Source organism: Stylophora pistillata, chromosome 1 (assembly GCF_964205215.1).
Source record: "Stylophora pistillata chromosome 1, jaStyPist1.2, whole genome shotgun sequence".
Classification (NCBI taxonomy): domain Eukaryota; kingdom Metazoa; phylum Cnidaria; class Anthozoa; order Scleractinia; family Pocilloporidae; genus Stylophora; species Stylophora pistillata.
Window position 1 is genome coordinate 52,786,806 of NC_142519.1, and position 25,355 is coordinate 52,812,160.

General features: G+C 38.0%; 3 protein-coding genes across 6 annotated transcripts; 2 read left to right on the forward strand and 1 right to left on the reverse strand.

The window, feature by feature from the left end:
• The first annotated feature begins 5,809 nt into the window (after window positions 1-5,809).
• LOC111319284 (G protein-coupled receptor GRL101) lies at window positions 5,810-9,991 on the forward strand. Its single transcript, XM_088749621.1, has 6 exons — window positions 5,810-5,949; window positions 6,094-6,165; window positions 6,341-7,361; window positions 8,411-8,492; window positions 9,093-9,131; window positions 9,557-9,991. Exons 1-6 carry the CDS (start codon window positions 5,810-5,812, stop codon window positions 9,721-9,723), a joined length of 1,521 nt encoding a protein of 506 aa, XP_088605747.1. The 3' UTR covers window positions 9,724-9,991.
• Window positions 9,992-15,927: 5,936 nt separating this feature from the next.
• On the reverse strand, window positions 15,928-17,971 carry LOC148743056 (uncharacterized). The gene has a single exon (XM_088762246.1). The coding sequence runs from the start codon at window positions 17,865-17,867 to the stop codon at window positions 16,158-16,160; it is 1,710 nt and encodes a 569-aa protein (XP_088618372.1). The 5' UTR covers window positions 17,868-17,971; the 3' UTR covers window positions 15,928-16,157.
• A 66-nt stretch (window positions 17,972-18,037) lies between these two features.
• Window positions 18,038-25,109, forward strand: LOC148743057 (uncharacterized). 4 transcript variants are annotated; one of them, XM_088762258.1, is made up of 5 exons: window positions 18,038-18,214; window positions 21,015-21,061; window positions 22,799-22,957; window positions 23,660-23,846; window positions 24,150-25,109. In XM_088762258.1, the coding sequence occupies exons 1-5, from the start codon at window positions 18,193-18,195 to the stop codon at window positions 25,070-25,072; spliced, it is 1,338 nt and encodes a 445-aa protein (XP_088618384.1). In that variant the 5' UTR covers window positions 18,038-18,192; the 3' UTR covers window positions 25,073-25,109. The 4 variants fall into 4 exon arrangements, with proteins under 4 accessions (XP_088618384.1, XP_088618398.1, XP_088618392.1 ...); XM_088762272.1 differs by having other exon boundaries at window positions 18,039-18,503; window positions 21,015-21,089; XM_088762266.1 differs by having other exon boundaries at window positions 18,039-18,503.
• The last annotated feature ends 246 nt before the right edge of the window (window positions 25,110-25,355 follow it).

Sequence of the window (25,355 nt, forward strand, 5' to 3'; positions counted from 1 at the left end):
CACAATGAAGTTTTACTTCAGTTGTAGACAAAAACGGGACCACTCTCGAAAACGAAAAGTTGCACTTTCTTCCTTTGCATTAAATAAAACGAGAATATATCTTTATTGAAACGGAGACACGGGTTTGACGAATTCTAAAAAAAAAAACAAAACAGAGAAATTACCCTTAAAAAAACTTGTTGACACATTTTTGCTCTCATTTTGTGCGTTTTCATGCTAACTCAAAATGCCTGCTTGTAATTTTGCATAATGAAAGGAGACTTAAAAAAATCAAATCGTAAATTTAATAATGACATATGCATTGGGTCGTTTTTTGCTCTGGGTCACGTGACATTGGGTGTGTCCAGACGACTTCACCAGCTTGCTGGCGCTCACTTCTGTAAACAATTGTGCAAAGCTAATCCAATAGAAAAAAAATTTCGATTTATAGCCAACTGAATCCACTTTCTCCCTTATTCGACAAGCAAACATTATACGCAAAGCTTGCATCTTTCCTCGCTAAAATGAAAATAAATACTACGCAACTCGGAAATCATCCGTCTGCCTTACAACTTTGTTAAACCATCGAATAAAGTGTATCTATTCATCGAACGTAACAAAAACCCAAAAAAATTGGACAGGGAAATTTGAATGTTTCTCAGAGAGGGAGTTCTCAAGTTTTCAAAGATTATTACAACTGATTACTAAAACTGATTAATGACTACTTCTGCCTAAGCTCTATAAGATAAGAAACTCGGCAGAAAAAAGGTCATCCAAGACAGAAATGACAGAGTTCCACATAGCCCTTGGAAATGTAGTTTATTAACTAAATGTTTGCTTGTTTTTTTTTCTCGCTGGCAATCATCTCATTCTCCCAACACGTTTCTTCAGGGACTTGTCCTACAATCAGTTGCAGAGTTTGCCACGAGAGATACTAAGCAGTAATACTAAACTGAAAGTACTGTAAGTAGGACTTTTCTATGTACAAAAAAAAAAAAAACCGTTACAGGTCAGTGTTAACATTCATACATGGTGATCCAAACCAGTTGAGAATATCGCTCATTTCTACCTTTCTCGTACAGAGTTTGCTCATTTGGAAATTACTGAGTAAAGTGTTATTTGAATGATAGATGTCATAATACAATGAAAGGTCTCCCTCCCATTATTGTCGTAACAGAAGGTTTCTCATTTTTAAGGATGGAATAAATATGTCCTTTGAGTCCAGTTTCTGCATATTGGAGATTCTTGGTCATAATTGATATTTTTAAAGACGCTTAAAAAGCTTTTCAATTTCCTTATTTAGTAAAAATAATTACTAGCATGCTATTATCAGCTAGCCGATTTGGCTCACATTACAGAAATACTTGGGAGCGGGACTTTCCCATCTTCCAAGGAAAATTTGTGTTCTTAAATGTTAGCTAACCAGTTTTTCTCAAAGGGATTTGTCAAACAACAAAATTCAGCGTCTTCCGGAAGATGTTTTTGGCGACCTTACTCGGTTGAAAAGGCTGTAAGTGGCATTTTGTACGCCTTTACAGCGAGTGAAACCGTACATTTCTTTTAAGAGATTTTAGTAAACCCTTGCATTGCGGCCATTCCAAATAGAATGCTATTACAATAAACATATCAACGTAAACTACTGCATGCGCTTCACTAGCCTCAGTATATAACAGAGTGGAGAGAGGTTGAAACCTCTCCGCCCCGGTATATAATGCTAACTTTAGTGGATGTGGTCACCAATAGCAGTGAAAAGAAAATATAGATGAAAAAGGTGAGATTGACTGTCTCGTTTAGCGCTTTTATCCACTTGACTTGTGACTTAATTTTGTTTTTTGCCAAGCAATCAGGGAAGGTTTAAATTATTACAGCCTAACGCTACAAGATTAATTTGCGATATGAGCAGCAGTTCGAATTCATAGTTTCGATGCACCAACACTGAGAAGTGAATTCCTGTCATGATATGTAAACGAGCATTTAAACAGCAGAACTACAAATGGCACCTTTTTTTCACATTCTCGAGTCCAGGAGTAAAAGGTTTAGCTACTCAGCTAAAATAAAAATAAACAGTTAAGTTTTAATGTCAATTCACGAGGTCCCTTTTGGGATAAAAAACTCTCCGAGAGTCTCAAATACCAACGCAGTTAACTTGCTTCTCAGCTTTTTTCCTTTTGTTTTTTCTTTTTAAGCTTTCTCTCCAATAACAAACTTCAGCGTTTGCCAAAGCTAAAAAATCTCTCCGAGATAGAAACGTTGTAAGTGATTTGTGTTTGTAACAAAAACTGGTTCAGTGCGTGTCTTGTTTAATGGACAGAAATGAAAAGAGAGCTTTGGGTAAAAACAGAGAATCAGTGTGCTGACCCATTATTTCTCTAACATTCTCAGACCTAATTAAAAGCTAGTTTAAGGATTTTAATCGAAAAATATACAGTAACTTTTAAAATAGATGCAGAAAATAAGAATCCTTAATTATCATATTTGTTAAGATAACGCACTTGTGGAGGATATCGCATGGCCGCGCGAAGATGCGAACTTTCTCTTCGAGTTTCGAAAGATACTTTTCAACACGAGACGATAGATTTCGTATCCCTAAGCGGCCATGTAATATTTATTATATGAACACCAATAAAAACCTGATAATTTTCCTTTAGCTCCAAAAAGGTGCACTTTATTACGGAACTTTAGTAACAGTGGTATTTTCACTTGTGAAGATAACGTGTTACTTTCACTCTGCGCGAAAGCTCGCCAGGTATTTCATTAGTGTTTATATGCCAAAATATAATACCACACACTACTTCATTGACGCCTTCCCATGAGAAAAAAAGCGATATATGATAACGATGACGATGTTCAAAGTCGTAACAAAGAAAAAAGCAACGCGGTTAATCAAGTGGGTTTATAGTTATCACAAAACATTTGAGTTCATGACTCTTCAAAATCTCTTCGAAAAAACGTCTGCTAGATATTAGGGAATCTTTTCAAAATCTAAGTTAAAGGTGGAATGTTAATCAGGACACAAAGCCTATAATTTTCAGGTTTTTTCTAGCAACAAAGGGTGTTCAAAAGCTTTGAATTCCGTGTTTCGGTAAGAAATGTAAATACAAGCTTTTACTTGATCGCAAAATCAACGAGACAAAAAACCGGCTAGCTATTTTACACCGGCTTTACGACTATGTACACCCCGGGTAAATACCATCGTTAAGCAATTATTTAACCGGCGGTCAGAGCAATCAGTGCAAGCGCGATGTGATCAAAATGTGGTCGTCCCGGTGAAAGTAGTCTTAAGTAGTCTGACGATGCTTTTAAATGAAGTTTTGAACAACTTTGACGAGCAGTAAAACAGTTTGCTGAAGAACAAGGCACAAAAAAATTTAAGGAACGTTTATGTGAGGTGAATAAACGTTATAAATAATCATAGCTGATCCTGACGATAAACAGTTCTGAGCCTAAACAATTATTTAAATTTATATTCTCTGTTAAATAGTGATACAGAGCGTCTCGTGCATTTCATTTATCGCGTAGATACATGGAGAAAAACAGCCTCGTAACTCTGTCACGGGATCAGTTCCAAGGCCTGTCCAAATTGAGAGACCTGTAAGTAAACCCAGCAATTTTATATGAACAGAATGGTGAACGGAAATTATGTCTCTGCACTAGTGAAAATTCATGACCTTACACGAGATATCTGATCATCTGAAATCAATGTTCATTAGAGGCTGTCTTACTTTTTGGTTCATTTAAATTTTCTGTCAGAGGATGTGCGGTTGCGAAAGAAAAAAAACATATGCTCGAGGAATAAGTAACCTTCTAAATTATAACTTAAATTGTATCCGTGGCGTGATGCAAAGGGTGAGCAGACTAATTCCCTGACCCACTTTTGCTCAAGGTTTTGTTGAATTAATCAATAGTGTGCTTTGGTTGGCTTAGATTCAAACACCTTGGAGGTTACCAGGATCACGTATGACGTTGCTCGAGTTTGAAGCTGCTATATCATCCAGGATAGCAAGTGCCAACTCGGATCTCACTGCCAAGATTTCACATGTCAGAAAAAAATAAGACAATTACTAAAAGAATGTAGAAATTCTTTCCCATACATAAATCGGCGCGTACTCATACTGGAATTAAGCAAGGCAACCGCTATCTACCATTACCTGATTTTTAAAGTGATCCTTAGCAATCTTCTTCTCAGCGTCACGTAATTTATAAAGATATCTTTGTGATAAGACATGGTAGAGTCGATAAAGGAATTAGAAGATTGTTTGCAACTAGGGTTTTCTGTACTTTAAGTCACGGTGATAATTACTTGTCTTCTTTGTCGTTCAAGGGCTGTTTATGAAAACAATATTCAGTACCTGCCGCGTGGAGTTTTTAAAGGCTTAACAAACCTGCAGTCTATGTAAGTCTATTTCTCATTAGCAGTTTTAATCGAAGTTAGTGAAGCACTGCAAAACTGGGGTCTTGTGAGAGCGCAGTCGTCCGCATGTTCTTCATCTCCGTCATTTCAGAAGGTTGTGTCAAAAATTATACACGAGTGACCACGATTGACAGCGAACGACCACGAGCGACCATTAACAACCAAAATTGACCACAAGTGGCTACACGTGATCAAGGGCAAGAGGTCATAAATTTGGCTGACATCATAATTTCATTATCATCAGGTGACTTTATCCAAAAACTTGTGACTTCAACGTTGATAAACCATATTCCCAGAGACTGACATATGCAAACAATGTATCACTTCCTTCATTGAAAGGGTAGTTCCCAGAGCTACTTCGCTGTCAAGAATTGTTATATAATGAGCCCGTTTCCGCCCAGAGGCAGGAGGAAGGAACTTAAGGAAATGAATAGAAAGGAAACGAGCAATAAATACAAAAAATACGTAAAAATCTAAAACAAAAGATTAAAACAAAACAACAAAAAAGCAAAAATGAGAAGTTGACGGAGAAGAGTGACGAGTTATTGATACCGGATAAAAGGCTCGTGTGGTGGGAAGTAGGAGGATGACACCATTCCTTCCTTCCTCTGTTTACTGCTTAGTAGTTACTCTTGATCATGCGAGTAATTAGTGGCAAGAAGTGATCATTCGTGGTCGCTCATAGACAATCGTGGTCACTCGTGGTCACTCTTGGTAACGCGTAGTCACGCGTGGTCACTCGTGCTCACTCACAATCAATTATCCTTCTTTTTTTTAATCTAAATTCATGTTTTCATGTCTGTCATTAACGAGTTATCCTTTCCTTCTATCGTCATTTACAGGAGCTTTTATTTCAACAAAATCCGCGCAGTGAGCAACGAGCAATTCAAAGATATCGCGACAAGTATTCGATTCCTGTGAGTATGAAACAACTGCAATTATTCAAGGTGTACGTGGGATTGTAAGCTTCCCGGAGAGTGAATTCCAAATTCTAGGGAGACAATGCCTTTAACTCTCGGATTAGCGTCCCTTCCCCTATTTTTACGGACAAGTAATCCAGTCAGCCAAATCATGCAAGCTGAGAATTACGTTATTCGAGTTGTCTATAGATACCTCTACGAGTGTAAAGCTAAGGACGGGCTTTGTATATTAATGCATAGTTTATACCATTAGTCACGCGCAAATTTTACACTCCTAAAACCAATCATGATCAGATCTGGCCACTGAAGAACTTTCAGGAAAATTAAATGAGGGCTTCCTCTCAATTAAACGTCCCCTGTCAAGTAGCTTACCGATGTAATATTGTATGCATAGACATTTCCATATAATAGGTATGTTTTACGTACTCAGTAACGAATTATTCGATTATGAATCATTCAGATATGTGTGACTTGGTTACTTGCTCTCTCGTCTTCTAAAATGCCCATTTTTCCCATTACTCAGGGTCCTAACTGTATGGGTATCAACGCAACTGACGAAAATTTGCTCATTGATAGTGATATACCCTTCCATTCCTTCCACCCCTCTGAGTCCCAGGGAGTCTCACGAAGTGTTAAGAGGTGAATTTTTGGGGTTGTGAGAACTGGGTGGAGCAAAGGAAAAGAAGAGAGTCCAAAACCTTGAAAATACTTGGGCTTAAGACAGCAGCATCTTTATAACTTAGCGAGTGATGTTAAATTGAATCGCTTTCCTTTAATTTGCAGTTACTTCCATTACAACGAAATGCGAGAACTGCCAGCCGGTTTCTTCTCGAACATGAGAAATCTAATAACAGTGTAAGTCAGTGGAATGGTGTCTGGAGATGTTCAACTGAGAAATTCATTGATCTGTATACAATAAGGCAACATGTAGAGTATTGCTATTACCCTTTCATTGTCTTCAATTCAGAATCGAAATGTTCTATTTCCTTCCCCTTTTGTGATTCATGTCAACTCTTTTTATAAACCATAGGACTGTAGACACCAACCTGATGTGTTGCCATTTGACGAAGGAGGACGCAGATTGCGACTTTGCTTATGTCGACAGCTTCGCCAGTTGTGAAACTATGTTCAGAGATCGAGCCCCCCGGATATGTCTCTGGGTGGTCGGAATTATGTCATTGGTTGGGGCTGTGTTTGTCATCGTGTGGCGATTGGTGTTTAAGGAGACAAAAAAGAAAAATAAGATACAGTCTATCATGTTGATACATTTGGCCGGATCTGATGGACTGATGGGTATCTACCTTATCATAATAGGTGTAATGGATGCCATTTGGGCGGGGCAGTATTTCTTGCATGACTATAACTGGCGTTCAAGTTTGTCATGTCAGATAACAGGTGCCATTGCCGTGTTGTCAAGTGAGGTGTCTGTTATGACGATTTGTTTGATATCCGCCGACCGGGTAAAGAATATTCTGTTCCCCTATCGTGGAAAGTCCCTTACAATCAAGGTTACGCAGCTTCTGTGTTTCCTTATCTGGATTGTTGGTGGGTTAATTGCATTTATTCCCACGGTGGGCATCGACTACTTTGGTAGTCGCCAAAAAGGTCACCACTTTTATGGCAGATCAGTTGTATGTCTCCCATTGCAGCTTTCTGCTGATAAGCCCTCGGGCTGGGAGTACTCTGTTGCCATGTTTGTTGGTTTAAACTTTACCCTTGTGTTCTTCGTCATTGTGGCCTATTCCATGATTATCTACAAGTCCTGCACATCAAACCGGCGCCTGGCTCAGCAAGGGACCGAAAGAGAGAGGAAAATGAAAGCCAAGCGAAGGGCAGCCGATCTGAGGAGGGAGGCCTCGCTCGCCAAAAGAGTGTTCTTCATTGTTCTTACCGACTGTGTCTGCTGGCTGCCTATTGTGGTAATTGGATTGAGGTCTCTCTTGGAAAAATCCTTCCGTACACCTGGTGACCTTGCAGTTTGGATCGCAGTCTTTGTTCTGCCGGTTAACTCTGCCATCAATCCCATTCTCTACACTTTATCAACAAAACAGGTACTAACTCGCAACCCTCATATCTTTGGTAAGCTGAAATTTAGAGCATACTTTCATAAATATTTGTTCCATGTCGTGAAGAATGTGAAATGAACCAGTTTAAGCAAAAAATTTCGCTTACCACAAAGGAAATTTAGCGGTATTTGATATTTGAATATTTTCAGATTGTCCTTGATCTTTCATAAGAAAACAGCTTACTGTAGAAAATAACCCTCGCAAAAACAGAACGCAGCATAAACATATCACCTTTTGACCATAAACAACTCATTATAATTTTACAGGGGCATCCACGGACACTAAATCTAAATCAAACTTTTTCTGCGGGAATATCTCAATAGATGTGATCTGTACATAATGAACACTCTGAGGATTTTTTGCTTGGTGAAGAGTTGCATTTTGAAGTTTGAATCAGTGACTTAAGCCGAAAAGAGCTGCTAAATTTGCGAAGCGAGCAAGCTGCGAAATACGATACCCTCAGTTCTTCAAAAGAATGATGGAACGGAGGAACTGAGAAACAATAGAACGGTGGATCAGCGGAGTTGCGGATTATTTTGGGACGCGGAACGACCGAGTACTTTTTACGCATGAAAAAAAAAAAAGAGCCTCAAAATATGGAACTGCAATAAACAAGGAAAATTATTCATAATTGACAAGCGAATTAAAAAGAAGCATAGGCATGCTGGAGTCCAGAGGATTGGAAACCATAAGTCTTTCGAACTAGCCCCTTTAAATTATTGTTATATATTAACATTGTTAGCATTATTATTATTATTTTTAATACTATTTTTTGTTACTACTTTTAAGTACTGGTTGAATGTCAATTGGAGAATATATTGCTGAATCATCTTTCTCTTGTGGAACAGGGTACTTATCATTATGTGGGATGAGGCAGGTTTTCTGTTTAGCATGTGAGACAAATATTCTGCAACTCTACGTGCTAGCGTCACTATAACACTTCTGGCTTTTTTAATACTATTAAAATTGTGCTTCACCAGTGGCCACATACAGTCTTTGACTGTTTATTTTTCTTCTTGATGCCTTGCATCTAGGTACGACGTATTCTGAGTCCTAAATTCCAACAGTTCTTGGGCTATTTGATAGAAAAGTGCGGACGAAATCAAAACAATGAAGGTACGTTTATCGAAAACCATGTTTTTGGGAAATGAGGACTATCATCATTTTGTCGTGCGTTGAAGACGCGGTTTCTCAAAACAAACCTGTTCTACTAAGGTTTACGTCAAGATATACTTAAAATTGACATTAGATCAAGTAATTTTTTGTACAACCTCTGTCTTCCGAACAACCAAAGGCATGAGAAATTCATTTCTCACTTTGAGCAATGCCTAGGGTTAATTTTGATTTCTTTGATTTTTCCCGGTTGAGGGTATATCAAGACAACCTGCATGAAGGGAAGTCATCACCAGAGTCCTGCTGAGCGGATTTGCATATTTAAGAGTGGTCCTCTGTGATGTCAGCTTTAATCGATCTTAGCATTTGTCGTGCAAGGTTGTTTCACCAAATTTCATTAGTTCTTGAAATCTGATTAAGTTTCATTGCAGCGCCATAACATTCTGGTGATTGCACTTCTGCATGATTATCTTAAAAATACTATCTTCGGCGACGCTGACTATTGCTTCAGATATGACACACCGATCAGCTCACTGAATTTACAATCATGAAGGTAAATGCCATTTGAACACGCTTGATTAATATTATAACTGTTTTCCAAAGGCCAAGATGAGGGCATGGAAATGCGAGTCATCGAAGAAGGTATGAAACATTTATTCGGCTCAAGTAAACATGGGGGTAAAGTCGCTCGATCGAGGTGTAAATAGAGGTTCCGCCCATTAGTTTTGGTAAGAGAGTGAAAAATTCATGCCTCTGAGCCAACTAACCCTTGCAGTGGGAGGCCAGGATGGGTGAAGAAAAAAACATTTAAAATGACCGTAAATTAAAGCCCGTTAATAGCCGTCGGCCTTATTTAAATGCCAAGGTTACCCGGTAAAGTTCAAAAGAAATGTCGCTGATGTTTATAGGAAAAACTACTTTATGAAGATTACTAACTTGATTTGTTTTTTTTTTGAAAGAGCTGTTATCAAATTTATTGTTTTAATAAATACTGTCAAGAGAAAGCTCATAGGAAGTAGCAGTTGTAGTACAGAGCATTTTTTATTTAATAACTTTTCTCTTTTCAGTTCTAATCCATCGAGAAGCAGAGAGTGATGACAGCAATGACAGTGATGACGGATCTAAAGATCAAAGTGAGCATGAGCAAAACGCAGAGCAGACCGATCGTGAAGAGCCTGGAGAGAGAGATGAGACTGAACAGGATGAAAAACCAGAGGATGACCAAGAAGGCTAATCAGAGCAGAGAGACGAACCTGAAAAACGAGAAGAAGAATCTGAGGAAAAACATGAGGATGACATTGAAGATGAGCCTGACAAACAAGAAGAAGAGTCGAAAAACGACTGCAAAGAATCCAAAGGACACGTTGAAGATAACATTGAAGATGAGCTTGACAAACAAGACGAAGAATCAAAAAAGGACTTCGAAGAATCTGAAAAGCAAGATGAAGATGGCATGGACGAGGAAGCTGGGGAAGACGAGCAGTTTACCGCGAATAAGGGTATGTATAGCAGCTCTAGCCCCTGCTTCCTTTGATAAAAAGAAAAGAACTCTGATGCATTAAGATATTTTTCATCAATTTGGAGGACTTATAGTGAACAACATCTCCTCGCTCTTCCTTAAACAAATTTTTTGTTTCTACAATTTCGTCACCTTCGTTACCCAGCTGAACTACATTGAGCGGTTTACTCGAATAGTGAAATAACTTTTTTCTCATTGGAAAGGTTTGGAACTGTTTTTCTTTCCGCAAAGCGACAAGATAGTGTTCTCGGGAAGCGCTTTTGCGAGGTTTGCGTTGTATTACACGGCGCTCCACTTTACATAACAATCTTGCTATGAATTAGTCTGAGCAGAGTGTAAGTATTTAACACAGGGCAAGTTACTGAATGTCGTCTTTTTTCCTTGTGTCATGTTATTATGCAACAGATACAAACAAAGCACACGAAAATCTCCCAGCAGCCTCAGGGCGAGAGTCTCCAAGAGCACCGCTGGCCTCGTTTGACGATGATAGCGACCTTGATCAGTTCTACGAAGCGATCGATGGTATAAAAGAAACGAGTGTGTAATCAGTAACACTGTACTCTCAGAGGAGTGCATTCTTTGTGAAACAAATTTAATTTGGAATTGATTAAGTAATTACCTACAGTAGTTTTCGTAAATAGCGTCAAAATACAGTTGCCTTAAAGTTATCAACTCAAGAGGTAATTCCAAAAGACTGGCAGATAAAGTTACCCGTAACATTAATCTCTAAGGGTTTCTCCTTGATAAGCAGTTAACCTTTGAGTCGTCTTTTATAAAATTATTTCAGATGTAGATTGAATTTTAGTTCAGTTAGTGCTAAGTGTAGAAAAAAGTAACAGCATATGAAGTTCTTTAATATATAGAGTCTGATCTGAACAGCAGGCAAACTTAATAGGCTGCTAAGGAAAAGATTGCTTTCACCCCTTACTTACATGTCAGTTGTTAAAAGTGGTAAGATTTTAAGTAGACTGCTGTGTTTTTAGGCACTGTTAAGCCAGAAATCGTATTTATTCAATCTAACGCTGATATCATGTAGACGGCTGTGTTGTATTACATTGCTAGGCCATGAATCATAACTATTCAATTTAAATCAGTTGCCATATATTGCTATCTTACTTATGATTTGTGAAGGTGTAGTCTGATCGTCCGGGTGAGTGTAGTCCTGAGAAGGACTGTTGTCGGTGGTAGTGACTGACGTTTCGACAACCTGTGCGGAAGTCATCATCAGAGTCACTCTGATGATGACTTCCGCACAGGTTGTCGAAACGTCAGTCACTACCACCGACAACAGTCCTCCTCAGGACTACACTCGCCCAGACGATCAGACTACACCTTCACATGTTACCCCCGGGTTCAAACCATTTACTGCATTACTTATGACTTGTTTTATTAAATCTTAACGTCTTATGATATATTTTATAGATGGCTTGTAGTATAGCAATGCTAAGCCATAGTTTGCATTTATTCAATTTGAAGTCACCATCAATATCTTACCTATTGTAAGCATTCAGTACCAGGCTGTGTTGCATAGCAATGCTAAGCCATAAATCATATTTGTTCAACCTGAAGTTATCTTAGTTATGATTTTGTCATCACAGTGGTAATATCTGATGTGTTTAGTGGATGGCTGTGTTGTATTACAATTCTTAAAGCCGTGAATCATATATATTCAGTCTAAATCTACTAATGATATCTTACTCACGATTTATTTCATCGCAATTGTAACTTCCACTGTGTTTAGCAGAAGGTTGTGTAGTTTAACAATGCAAGGCCTTGAGTTGTATTTATCCAATTTCAAGTTGCTCTCGATATCTTACTCATGATTTGCTCCAAAAAAAATGCAAGATCTTAAGTAATTATTAGATGGCAGCATTACTTGACAATGTTGTGCTATAAATTTTATTCACCCCACGGCACGCATGTACTAAGTGCTCAGGTCAGATGATGCATGTGTATCTGCCTCACATATTTATTCATTTGGATTTTTTTGCTCTCTCTACTCCTAAGTAAATTTTGCAGAAGCTCGTACAAATTGAAAGAAAAAAAGGGTGTTACTGACGTAATACAGAAAGACAGGAAGACGAACATCAACTGAGTGATATGTATCAGTCAAACCTATGTTGGTAAACTGTCAACTATCCAGTGAAGTCACTGTATATTGTCAAGCATGTCTGCCTAAATAAATAAAATTTCAAAAAAAATTGTGATTTATTCTAGATAACTATTCATTAACCCATAAACCCATTGACTCCTAAGAATGACTAGCATCTAATTTCTCCTTACCCCCTCCCCACATGTTCCTCAACTCTTTGACTCCTAAGAGTTACTAGCATCTAATTTCTCCTTACCATATCACCCCTTTATCAAACAGTAAGGTCACCAGAATAAAGGAAATAATCGCCAAATTCAGAATCCCTCAATTATTAAACAAATTCGCCTCAAGACAGTATCGAGAATATGCGTATTGATGTTAGAGGTACATCTATCAGCTAAGAGGTCATGAGTGGATTTTTTTTAATGAAAATTTCCAGTGCCTCAACAAACTGCCATAATAGTCCTAAATTTTCTCATTTGATCTGATCGCCCGCCCCTAATTCAGGATATAAATGTAACAATGACGAAGTAGTATTCTGGCGGATTGTACGGAGGTGATGGTGGATGTAGAAATGTTACAGTTTGATAGAGTTCTATTCACCCGACAGTGAATTCACGTGTGGGAGGGTATAAGGAAACGTTTGACTTGATTTAAAGCAGATCACCAAAACCCACATTCTCAAGTAACCAATCAAAGGTGTCCTGATAGGCCGCAATCAAGAGATTATAAACTCTAGATATCTGCATCTAAAGTTAGAGTAGCGTAAAATATGCGAAACGCGTTGTATGAATGAACCACGTAAAAAATATTTCAGATATTAAAATTTTCTGTCACACATTCGTTTGTCATTATCCCTGTAATGTTTTGGCGAGATTTCAGGAAAATCGGTCAAATCTACATAACCTATAAATTCGCTCAAAGTGTATTTATTCCTCTCAAAACCAAATGCGAGATTTTAGTTCCTAAAGGTTTGTAAACAAATAGCGCCAAACCAAGAGATTATCTCCTGAAACAGCGAACCAATGGGAAGACGGTACCTCCTGGCATCAATGACAATCGGATCGAAATTTTCCCAGGAAAAGTACTGCATAGCAGTCAGGTTTTTTTTTATCTCGTTCTGTTGAACATTGAGTAATGGGAAAAATTGGCGAGGGTAAAACCCGCGGCCAAAAAAAAAGTGAGGTTGGAGAAACTGCTGAAAGCAAATCAGCAAATCGAAAGACAGCTTAACTTATACCGTTATCGCTGAAATGAGTTCCCTTGGGTAGGTTCATTCATGATTTCATACGATTCGAGGCGATTGCCTATGTTTGGTATCAAGACCGGTACTTGCTTATTAAAGGAACTTCATTCTTAACCTTATGTAGGACAAATGTAGATTTGATGGCGCTTTCTTGTTTTCTTTGCAATCTGGATGCCAGCGTGGAGGGGAGTGCCGGGACTGTTTCTTTCCCCCTTATCAAAATGGTGCCATTTCTCTCTTCTTTGGACCTTTTTTTTTTTCTTTTCTTTGCTCGGGGTCTCCTTTTTAACTTTGATTTATGTTTTTTGAGAAAAGACTTTCCACTAGTAGAGGACTTCCACGTGTGGCTTTTGATAAATGCGCGATGTTAACAAAATATGGAAATAACATGAGGTTGCCGCCAATATTCCCGCCGGGGGTTCGCCTCTTTACCAGATTATGACGCCTTCCTTATTTATTAACTTTTGGATACAAAAGTTAATAAATTGATATTTATTTGAAAATACGTTTTCCTAAATAAGTCGGACGCGTTTTGAAATTTTGAAATTTTTCTTTTTGTAAACGTTAGGTAAAATGTCTAACTTCAATCTAGTGCAATAAAAGAAAAAATATTTTTTCGGCTTTTGAAGGTGGATAGTAACCTTAAAGAAACTTGCAGCCGAATATAGCCTTGATATTCGAAAAGCCAAAGGCATTTTGTTTCTGCCCTAAGTTGATGGCCTTAAGAGAATAATCTTATTTTTATTTAAGAGTCCAAAATAACTGCGAATACTGGTGAAATGTTGGGAAAACGACTCTGAACCTTGGCGTGCTTTCGATCTGGAAATTTGGATTTAGATTTGGAATTCCAGATTTGGATTTTTCACTAAAACACGAAAAGCACCAAGGATTTCAATGCTGAAAATCCGTCCTTAAGGTGGATTTGCTATTAAAATCCAGAGCTAAGGAATAAAAGCTAATATCTTTGCCGTTTTACAGCTCACGGTGAATCTCACTGAGACCTCTTCTACAGCAGCTGTAGTTTTGCAAATCCCTCTTTAGATTTCCCAAAAGTCGTGAAACATAAACATTCATGCGATCCGGAGTTGGATTTCATAATTGAAATCCACCTTGAGGACGGTTTTCTCAACGTCGTATTCCGTTTTTGGATTTCATGTTTTACCGTAGAATCCGAAATCTGGATTTGAAAATCAATATGCAGATTTTGCAATCAAAATTGTTGATTAAACGAGACTTACCTGTAAGTTGAAGTCTGATTGGGATTCTACCATGTCATTAGTCCGGAACGAAGGAGTCACATGAGAGATCAAAGACCTGTAGAGCGAACTCATAAACAATAGTCCAATTTATTGGGTCCACAACGCTTTACATGAATAAAACGTGTCATATTGTACAACAATCTCTAGTTACTGGTTGTAGAGTTCAACAAAACTGTTCCAAAGTTGAGATCATCTGTGTCAAGGGGCTTAACATAATATCGTGCAAAAGTACGAGCGTTTGACCATCCTGCAGTTTTTATGATCTCTGTTAAGGTAGTCCTTTAGCTTTACAATGCGAAGTTGAAGCCGCTCTGCTACTGTGCGGGGAGTATTCTTTAACATCTATACCCGACTGTTTCAGCACATTTCTGACCCATCTTGCGATGGTATCCTTGGTAACTGGTTTAAATGGTTTAGCATAACTGATTAATAGCTGAGTGACTTCATTTCTAAACGGCTTTGTCCTGGTTAGGTATTTCTTCAAATAATCCACGACGCAGATTCTGTTGTCATCCGGGTATACTATTACCTTAATGGGAGCCAAATGTTTACCTGGCTTAGTTTGTTTAAGCTTTTCGTTGATGATAATTCGGAAGCCATCGTCTAGTTCCTGAATAGAACGTGTATCCATGTAAAGTAGGGTTTCTTCTCTTTGTCCAGTTGTTAGACATAATAGCATGCTTAAATTCAACGTTAGGTCCTTCAGGGTTTAGGAACCCTTAATAGGACTAAATCTTTTAAGGTAGTTTAATACATTATTAACATCCCAAATCTCCGTGTACCTAGGTAATGCCGGTTTTAACTAAAAAATGCCTTTCATACAACGGATAACGATAGGATGCTCACCAAATGGTATACCTTCGGATAAGAATGTAGCTGACAGTGCAGATCTAGCTGTATTAACTGCCCTGTAGCCCAGCCCCGACCTGTATACTGAAACTAAGAACTCGATTCCCATGGCAACTCCTGGGCAATAAATGTCGATGTTTCTGTGTTCATAGAAGCCCTGCCAACGCTTTAAGTATGTTTGGTATTGTTTTGTTGTACCCTCTCGCCACGAAGCCATTAACACCTCCGTTGCCGAGGGTGACAATAAGTGGCAGATCATGAGATTTAGTTTGTGCCAGATCGGGTGAATTTCTGACGGACTGCTTGGCAGTAGGGCTGTCCCTAAGTTGCTCCAATTTTCTCAAAAAGTTGCTCCAATTTTCCAAAAAAGTTGCTCAAAAGTTGCTCCAAAATTCTAAAAGTTGCTCAAAAGTTGCCCCAAAATCCAAAAGTTTCTCAAAAGTTGCTTTCTATTTTTGGGTGTAAGAGATTGATTTACAACTCAAATAACGATTTAATTAATAAATTTCGCTTAACGCAACCACGTGATTGTATTCGAACAAAACAAACTTTGCTAATATGCTTATTAAGGATATAAAGTTTCTCTGACATAAACGAGTGTTTGTGGTATAAAGCCATGTTCTTTCAATATTTACAATATTTACACTGTCCCTGAAGGTTTTGCACCACCAGCTACCCCTCTACCGACACATAATTCATGATTTCATGTGCGCTTATTGTCATTGTAACGTAACATGACCGATGTTTCCACTGTTTCCTCTAATGCTGCCTCTTGCTGCTTACTAAATGCATTTTGTAGCAGGCTAAACACTCGTTCAGCCGATGCTGAACTAGGCTGCACCAACAAGATCTTTTTGACTGCAGCAGACCAATTTGGGAGAGCAGCGGCATGTGTAGCCCACCAATGTACTTTGTCTTCTTCTGTTTCAATGGCTGCACCATCAGCAGTGGCCAGATAGTTTGGCAGCTCTTCCACAAGCTGTACAACCTCTGCATCAGTAATGAAACTAAATTGCTTTAGGTCCTGGACTGATACAGCAGTTGGACGTAGTGCTTGCACCTGTACTGGGCAACATAACCGTGCAGCCTTAAATGCACGAACAACATTGTGGAACTGCACACTGAATTTCTGTTGGTAAAAGCGGAAGCCTGGATTGATGCATGCCTTTCCTTGGGCAACTAACTGGTTGTACAATGCCATATTTCTACCTGCATGTTGGCGAGCTTTGGCCTCAGTGTTTGGATAAGAGTCAATGGCTATTGCATGTGCTAATGCAGACAAACGTTCATAGCAAGCAAATACTAAGGGACCATCCCCCTCAAGATAATAAGTTGCTTGAACAAAGTGCTTGCCCGCATCAATCATAGCAGCAAGCTCAATGTCTAAGTCTCTAGCAGTAACTGGATCATCAAAAATCTCCAACAGGCTTGCACGGCAAACAGGAGACAGGTTATCATTTTCTCTTAGGAAGGGCTCAACGTCCCCAAAAAACTCCATTACCTGATTGAGGACTTCCCATTTGCTCCACCATCTGGTTTTGGAATGAAGTCGCATCGCTGTGCCAGTTCTTGTCTTCCACAACAGCCGGGCAGCTGGACTTAGAGAAAACATGGTGTTCCAACACCTAGAAAATGTGTCTAGGACACTAAATTCAAAGTGTTTCCCAACATTGTCGATTGTGTGTGAGAAACAGATGACATTAAAAATATTGGGAAAGAAAAACATGACTTGACGCAATCCAGCCTCATTTACTGAGGCACCATCTCTCATTGCTGCTAGAAGCTGGTTCGGCTGTATTTTATACTCCACAGCCAAGCACTGAATCAGTCTTTGAGCAAGCTCTTCCCCATTCATGCTCTTGGCTAGAACTTCAAGTTTGAGAAGCCTCTGCTGTATATTCCAATCTTTGTCAATGAAGCGAAGCACAATTGCCAACGCTTCACCAAGCCTGGTGCTCCCATCAAAGATCACAGAAAAAGCACTGTTGGCAGCTATTTCGGATTTCACAAAGTCTATCTCCTTCTGATGAATGGTGGGAATGAATTCTGTGAGATGGCTCCGAGTTGTCAGGCGATGACCATATTTTTCAAGAAATGGTCGCAAACTGTCGACTTTTGAAAGAGGGATACCTGCCTTCAGCAACGCTTCCACGAGCTCGTATCGATAGAGCCTCATGTCTTCGGGTAATGTGTATCCTCTTGCTCCTCCGCTTGTTTTTGCAAGAAGATCCTTGATATTTTGATCTTTCTTCTTGCTTTTCTTAATATTCTCCAGCGCTTTGATGTGCTTTACAGATGCTACATGTTTCTTGACAGAACTCTTTTTTTTGGAAAGAGTTTCTCTGCAGGCGTCACATCTTAGATCTCCCGACACTGTATCTGTAGTCAGGCACTGGTCCTTGAACTCGTTCATTCTATCCCACGCGGACACTTTTGGATCGACTGATCCACGAACATTTCTCTTCTTTTTGGCTGGATTAGTCGGCACTTTTCTTTTCCGAGAGATACTGGCTTTTTCTGGACAACACGATCTCGTCCCCGAATGAAGGATTATCATAACTTCTCAAATGTGACAAAATGAAGTATAATCATTCAACATGATGACCGTGAGGCCAGTGAACCCTGGGTACTAGATTTATTGAGAGATGATTTTCCCGGGTGATTTCGATTTCTTCGGTGCTGTCGTAGGTCACTTGTGTTTCGGTTTCCTTGCTTTTTTCGGGCTATTATTTTGATTCATGGCATCCGCTGTTGTGGAAGGTAAGTAAACATTGTTTTAGTATAAGTTATGAATTATTCAGACATCAGATGCTTGTGAATATTCATGAGTACGTGATTGCGAATGATACATATATAATTTTTTCAAGCATTCCAATTTTCCAATTAACATTCAGCTTAAAGGTTCTCAACAAAATGTAAGTTTAGAGTGCCCTGGTAATGCTAGAGAAATACATGAAATTCTCAAGTGCTTAACTTGCAGTCGACGGTTTCATCTGCCGGTTTCTTCTCGACTGGGGTCGCCAAAATAGTCGCCGCAAAAATTACTGAGGTAATAAGATGAAGGTATTCTTTGAACATATTTTCGAATTTTTGTTTGATCAGTTGTCCATATGTTTTCTATATATATAGAATACCATCTCCTTTTAGCGCGGCCGATACTTCGGCGTCATTCCTACGCTAATACTTGCACACGTGGTTAAGCTGTCAATTTGAGTTCGCACAGTTTCACCTACAAGATAGCAAGGGGTTTAAAGTTAATTAAATAATAGGCCATGAGCTAATATATTGTTTTCATCAATGAAATTTCCATCATCTTCCACCCTGATGTATGAGTGCTAGGGCTATGTTTGCCAATATTTTCAATAATAATAATAATAATGATAATAATAAAATATTTATATAGCACCTATCCTTTTCAGTGCCAAGCGCTATATAAATATAGAAATAAAGGCAGAAAGTTTCTAAAGAAACTGTGGTGCTGCATTGGTGGGGGTAACAAGTTAATTTGTTTATATCAACCAAGTTGAAATTATAAATTGGCCACTGTAACGAGTAAAAAAGCTGACGTTTCTATCGTTAGCCCTTTGTCATTCGCTCTGACGAAGGGCTAACGCTCGAAACTTCAGCTTTTTTACTCATTACAGTGGCCAATTTACAATTTCAACATAGTTGATAGAAGCAAATATTCTCAATACTCTGGACATCATTTTTAACTTGGAAAATGGTAAAGCCATTAAATTTTGTACTTATGTGTAATATCTTAATAAAGGGACTGCTTATTTAAACTTATATTTATTCTCGTATATTTTAAAATTACCTGATTTACATAATAACAATTATAATTAGTAGATAAACCCCATCAGGAGGCTGGTATATTGGAGGCTAATGCCCAAGGCTGAAAGATTTTCCAAAGAATGAACAGTTGGCCGAGAAGGTGTATCTTTTTAACACTGTTTAAAAAGATACACAGATTTTATTAAAAAGTTGGACCTGAAAATGTGACTTTGTTCATTTGTTTTGTCTTGTCTATAAAATTGGGTGACGGATATAAAATCGAATGGGGTATATTTAGTAAATAAACCCCTTCAGGCAGCTGGTATGTTGGCTGATAATGGACATCTGTGGCTGAGATCATCCGAAAAATGAATATTTGGCCGAGAAGCAAAGCTTCGAGGGCAAATATGAAATTTTGAGGACAATCTCTCAGCCAAGAACATTATCAGCCGACATACCAGCAAGCCAGAGCGGGGTTTATTTATTTTATAACCCTCCCATTAATTTTCACATCGCAATTGAACTGCACGTAAACACAGTAAAAAATCCAGTGGTGATCTGATGGCGAATGCACGTGATTGACGCAAGCAAAAAAAAGCCAGTTTGGTTTCCTCCATGTAAATAGGAGAATGGAAAAGTTGAAACTCTTGTCTTGAATAGTATGTTTCTTTTTCATGGAAAAAATTGGAGGACAAATATCAACACAGACGGGGGTTATTGCATGATAACTGTCCTGTGATTTTGCGCCACGTGACATAAAGTAACCAATAATGTAACCAGAACGTAAAGTAACCAATATGCCTGATGTAATTTTAACCTACAAAAACGTATCACGACTACTGTGTACACTGTCAGGCAGAAAGGCGTCAATGAAAACTCAATTAGTGTAGACAAGGCCAAATTAAATCCCTTCAATGACATGGTTATTTTTTTGTGTTATTTCCATTCTATTTACTAGCTGGGTAATGGTTACAATAAATTTGCTAGGGTTCATATTACATTGTTTTCATTGTCTGAAATGTGGTCAAAAACTGTAGTAATCTTTGCTCTAATGGGTTGGTAAAGAGCTCTGTAGTCAGGCCAATTTCATGAGCTATTAAATGAGCTATTAATCTCAGTCTTGGTAGCTTGAAGTGGCTTAAGTAATACTGCTCACAACTCCTTATCTCCTAGATATAATGCTAATGATTTGTGGGTCACCTCCATCTGACATGTTGTGTTGTGCCAGGAAATATTCCTTTAATGCCTCCTTCATGGAAGTTTTTTTGGTTTGCAGTCTGTATGGCCATCTGGAGTATAGGCAATTTGAGGAACTCTTTAAATTACACAGGGGTTCTGTGCTACACTTATATGTCAGTTTTCAATAACATATTTTTGCATAATCTGAAATTCAGACCTCAAACAATGGTTACATTTTTCACTGCTGACAATCATCTTAGCTAGCAGACCTCTCTGGAAACAAAGCTTCACTTCAACCAGGTCAAAAGGTCACATCTGTCAGTTGTGACTGGTAGTTTTCGATCTATTTTGCTTCTTTCTGTTTTTCAAGGTTTGTTAGCTGTTGCCATAATTATTATTGACAGCAACAGAAAATTGCAATCATTGGTTGGGTTTTTAACTTCAGATTTTGCATTTAGGCCCAATCAGGTTTAAGCTCCCTGTACTGTTTAGAGTGCTTTTTACTAGCACCATTTAAAGTAATTAATATACCAATATGAAGATGCCAAGGAACTTTTTTTGAAAACGATTAGGAACATCATATGTACATAATTTTTTTTAATTTCAGATTTAAATTCTGAAGAGGTTGTCAGGCCAACTAAAAGACCATTCAAGGTATGGAATATCTAGCTTACATTTAAAGGTTATTTAGGTTATTCAGATTAAATGCTTAAATGGTTATTTAGATTAAATGCTTTCATTTCTGTTTGTTTCATAGATTATTGAAAACATAATTTACATTTCAAGGAAGTATGTTGTTTTTGAGTGAGAACTGTTTAACTCCCCCTCCCCCACTTCATAATGTAATTAAGGGGTCTTTATAGATTTTGAATACTGTAGAAATGTAAATGATAGTAATATGAAATTTGGATATTTTAAGATAATCATATCAAATCACCTTTTCAGCAGAACCCCGCCCTTGATACAAGACAGTTTTAATAGTCGTTCAACTATTTTTTTTTTCTCGGCGAAAACTACAACATTTATCTTCATTTGCCTGCCTAAAACAGACACCTGTTAAATGAACAACAGACACTTTTCCTTGACCCCTGTAACATTTTCTCAGACAAAGTTACCCTCACCTAATTACCAAACCTTCTATAGTAAGTTTTTTCTTTCTTAATAAGAGGCCATTATTGTCAACTATAATTGTAATAAATGTAGTTAAAGTTTCCTGAGTGACAATTTGTATTTGCTGAATGTAACTATTTATTAATCACCTGTGATCACAATCACTCACACACTCACACTCTTTGTTCCTATGAGTGGAGTATTTAAAGGCTACACCTGTGATCACAAATAAATACTAAGTTTGTTATAAATTATCTATAATTTATTTTCTATAACTGCAAAATTATAGCCATCCTGTAGGATGACTGAAATGGTCACAACTAGGGTAAGGGCAATCTGATTATATGTTAAATTACTGTTAGAAACTGAAACCTTTCCGTATCTAAATGCAATTTTATTGAAATATTTTATGGACTATTGTAAATAACAATGTTGTGTCATAATTTATATGAGCCAAATATATGTAATTAATAATATATAATTTTCACTTTAGGTTTTTATTTTAAGAAACGTGCTTTTAAATGTATCATGTATCTTTTCATCACACTGTATGTTAATTCCTAAAAAGAGCAATTGCACAGCTGTTTTTTACCATGTAATTTTGCATTTGTGTGTATTTTGTGTTAGCAGTAATTAAATTTAAATAAAAATAATCTTTTCATTCAGTTAAAACTCACCTAGTAACGTAATAATAATAGTAATCAAGGCTGTGCTCTAAGGAAAATTGAATGGAACCCAGTGTTCTGAAACTGTGTAATCCAGGATGCCCAGCATATGCTTTTTATGAAAAAACTAAAATTTCTGAGTTGCTCAAGAGCAAAAGCAAGGCACCAGGAGCCACCAGGTGCTGCTAGAGCCCAGCCATGGTAATAATGATAATTCATTCAAAGTTTTTTTAATAAACTTTTCTTTAATGTTTTCTGAGAAACCATTTTTTCTAAAACTTTCACAAGCCTTCATTATTGAATATGGCTACAGTGTCTGTTATTAGGCCAAAAATATTGCAATTGAATCCCTCAAATGTAATTTTCTCTGCCAAATATTATTAAAGCAGATCAATTATTAATTGTTTTAAACTTAACTTTAACTACCTTTAGCTGTACTTAATTATAACATTACTATCAACATTTACTGATCACATTTGCACTCTCGCCTAAGAGCAGCAAGATAGCAGGATTCAATGCCACACGAACAGAAAATTAGTTTTATAGTACACCTGTACTTAATTTAAAGCAGTAATGTGAAAATAGAAATTTTTGTTATTTTATTATTCTATTACAGAAATGTAGCATGTGTGGTGGCATGAATTACAATGCATCCAAAAGTTGCAAGATTGAAGGATGCGGGGCAGCATTCCAAATCAAACCATTTGACTGGGAAAAACTGGCACAAAAAAAGAAAACACATGTCACCCAACAAAGGAAGCTGTTGGAGTATCGGGTAATAAATAAATACTGCATTTAATTAATGATATCAATGATAACAGTCAGAGTTCAAATAAGTCCACTAGCAGATAGTTGCTATATTATGATTTTTCCACACACAAACAAGCAACAGTTACATGTATCTTCATTTTGGCTTCTGCTCAAAGTTAACATTGGCCCATTTTTTGTCCTCATGAAATGAATTTCAGAATAATCAATGAAAGGTTTATATACATATTTACTTGACAAATAATGTTGCTGCAGTACTTGTTTGTTGGTGCTTTTAGATTTGGCATACTAGCATTCATATATTTTGAGCCCTGATGTTAGCAATGATGACAACAATGATCAACATTTAATAGTAATAATAATTATGATAATAATAATAATAATTATGATAATAATAATAATAATTATTATGGTAATAATAGTTATTATGATAATAATAATAATAATAATTATGGTAATAATAATTATTATGATAATAATAATAATAATAACAACAGCAACAACAACAACAACAACGACATAAAAATATTAAACAATACCATAATGGTGATGATGAAAATGAAAACGATAGAGCATTAAAAAGCACCTCAAGTGTAAATTCATGGCTTGTAACTCTCTATTCTACTTCCTATGACCTTATTTTATTTGCTGCACTGTGATACATATTCAGTAATGCTAATGAGAATATTTCATGTTGTTTGTTTTTCAGGCAAATGTTTTATATCAACATCATGGTTGGGATGTTGTTGTTTTGTACTTCAATAAACATGGTACTGGTACATCTGTACATACTTATGGCACACCTGGTGCTGGGCTAAAATTTGTGGGGTCGGATAAAAGCAATGCATCAAAACATGGTCGAGTAACCACAAAGCTCTTCAAACAATTTGTCAAAGGTAATTAAAAATAGCAATAATAATAAAAATAAAGATATTGATAATAATGATAGATCCCAATAATAAGAAAAGTCCTTGAGATCTGGGGTTGCAAGTCTTACATGTCATGTCCTATTCAACTGATTTTCTAAAGGAGGTATAGGAGTGTCTTGCAATTTTTTATAGTATTGTCCCTTACAATGCTGACCAACACAGAAAAGGTAACAAATTATCACGTTAAGATGGACAAAATGCACTAATTCAATTTAGTTTAGAATTTTTTTGTAAAATTACTTATACTTTAAACGTTATTTTTCTGTGTAGACGTTCATGGCAGTGATAATACCATGGATGATGACCCTGACGATCCATCAGTTACTGTCAGTTTTGGAAATGATACAATGTCGGTAATTTGTACTGGTATCGCACCAGAAGGTGGGGATGGTACCACAGAGAATTCAGCAGATCAGACTGGGGGACTAGATGGGTGTCAGGCAGGTGGTGTGGGGCATGGGAAGTTGGCCAGTGTGGGTGTTGGTGCTGGGTGTGGACAAATGGCTGGTGTGGGAGGTGCAACAATTGGCAATGGGAGTCAGGCATATAGCGCAGAGCATGGGCATGGGCAAATGGCTAGAGTTGAAGGTGCAGCAATTGGTAAGGAGAGTCAGGCAGGTGGTGCGGGTCATGGGCAGATGGCTGGTGTGAATTTCGGTGCTGGGTGTGGGCAGGTGGCTGGAGTGGGAGGTGCAGCAATTGGCAATGGGAGTCAGGCAGGTGGTGCGCGTCATGGTCAGGTGGCTGGTGTGGGCGGTGCCTCAGGTGGCAATGCATGTCAATCAAGTGGAGCTGGTTGTACCCAAGTGACTGATGTGAACACAGCGACAAATAGCAGTGGGAGTGTGGTAGGTGACGCTGGGCAGGGGCAAGTAGCAGCAAAGGAGGGTAATGGAGTGGTTTATGTTGTTGATGGCGAGATTCTCTCTGTTGGTATTGTAGACGAAAATCGTGTGACGCTTCACGGCCATGAAATTGAAAGAGGGTTTGCTTGTGTTTTAATTACTTACATAAAAAAGCCAACTGTGCCTGCACCAGTAATTTTGGGCGATCCTGAAGAGAACAGTCATCTACAGAAAGGGATGTTCTTTGTGTTACCTATTCCCAACTTGTTTAGGTGCGAAAAGTATATCGCGGGAGACAAAGTAGTGTTACGTGCATACCACAGATCAAAAAATGTTAGCGACAAATGAGTGAAGCTTGATTAAAAGGAGGTTCTTAGTAATCAAAGTTTAATGTCTTAACGTGGGGCATGGTTAGCCCGAGGCTCATGTATGAAACGCAAGACAGCCTGAACCCACCCATCCCACCCCAGGGAAGGACATCCATCTCACAGTCATCTCGTGCGTGTGAAATAAATGTCTCCTACCCCTAACCCTGCAGGAGACGGGATCTCCATTTATTCGTCCCTATCCAAGAAGACTAGAATAAGACCTTGAGTGTTGGTCCGGCCGGGGCTCGAACCCTCGACCTCCC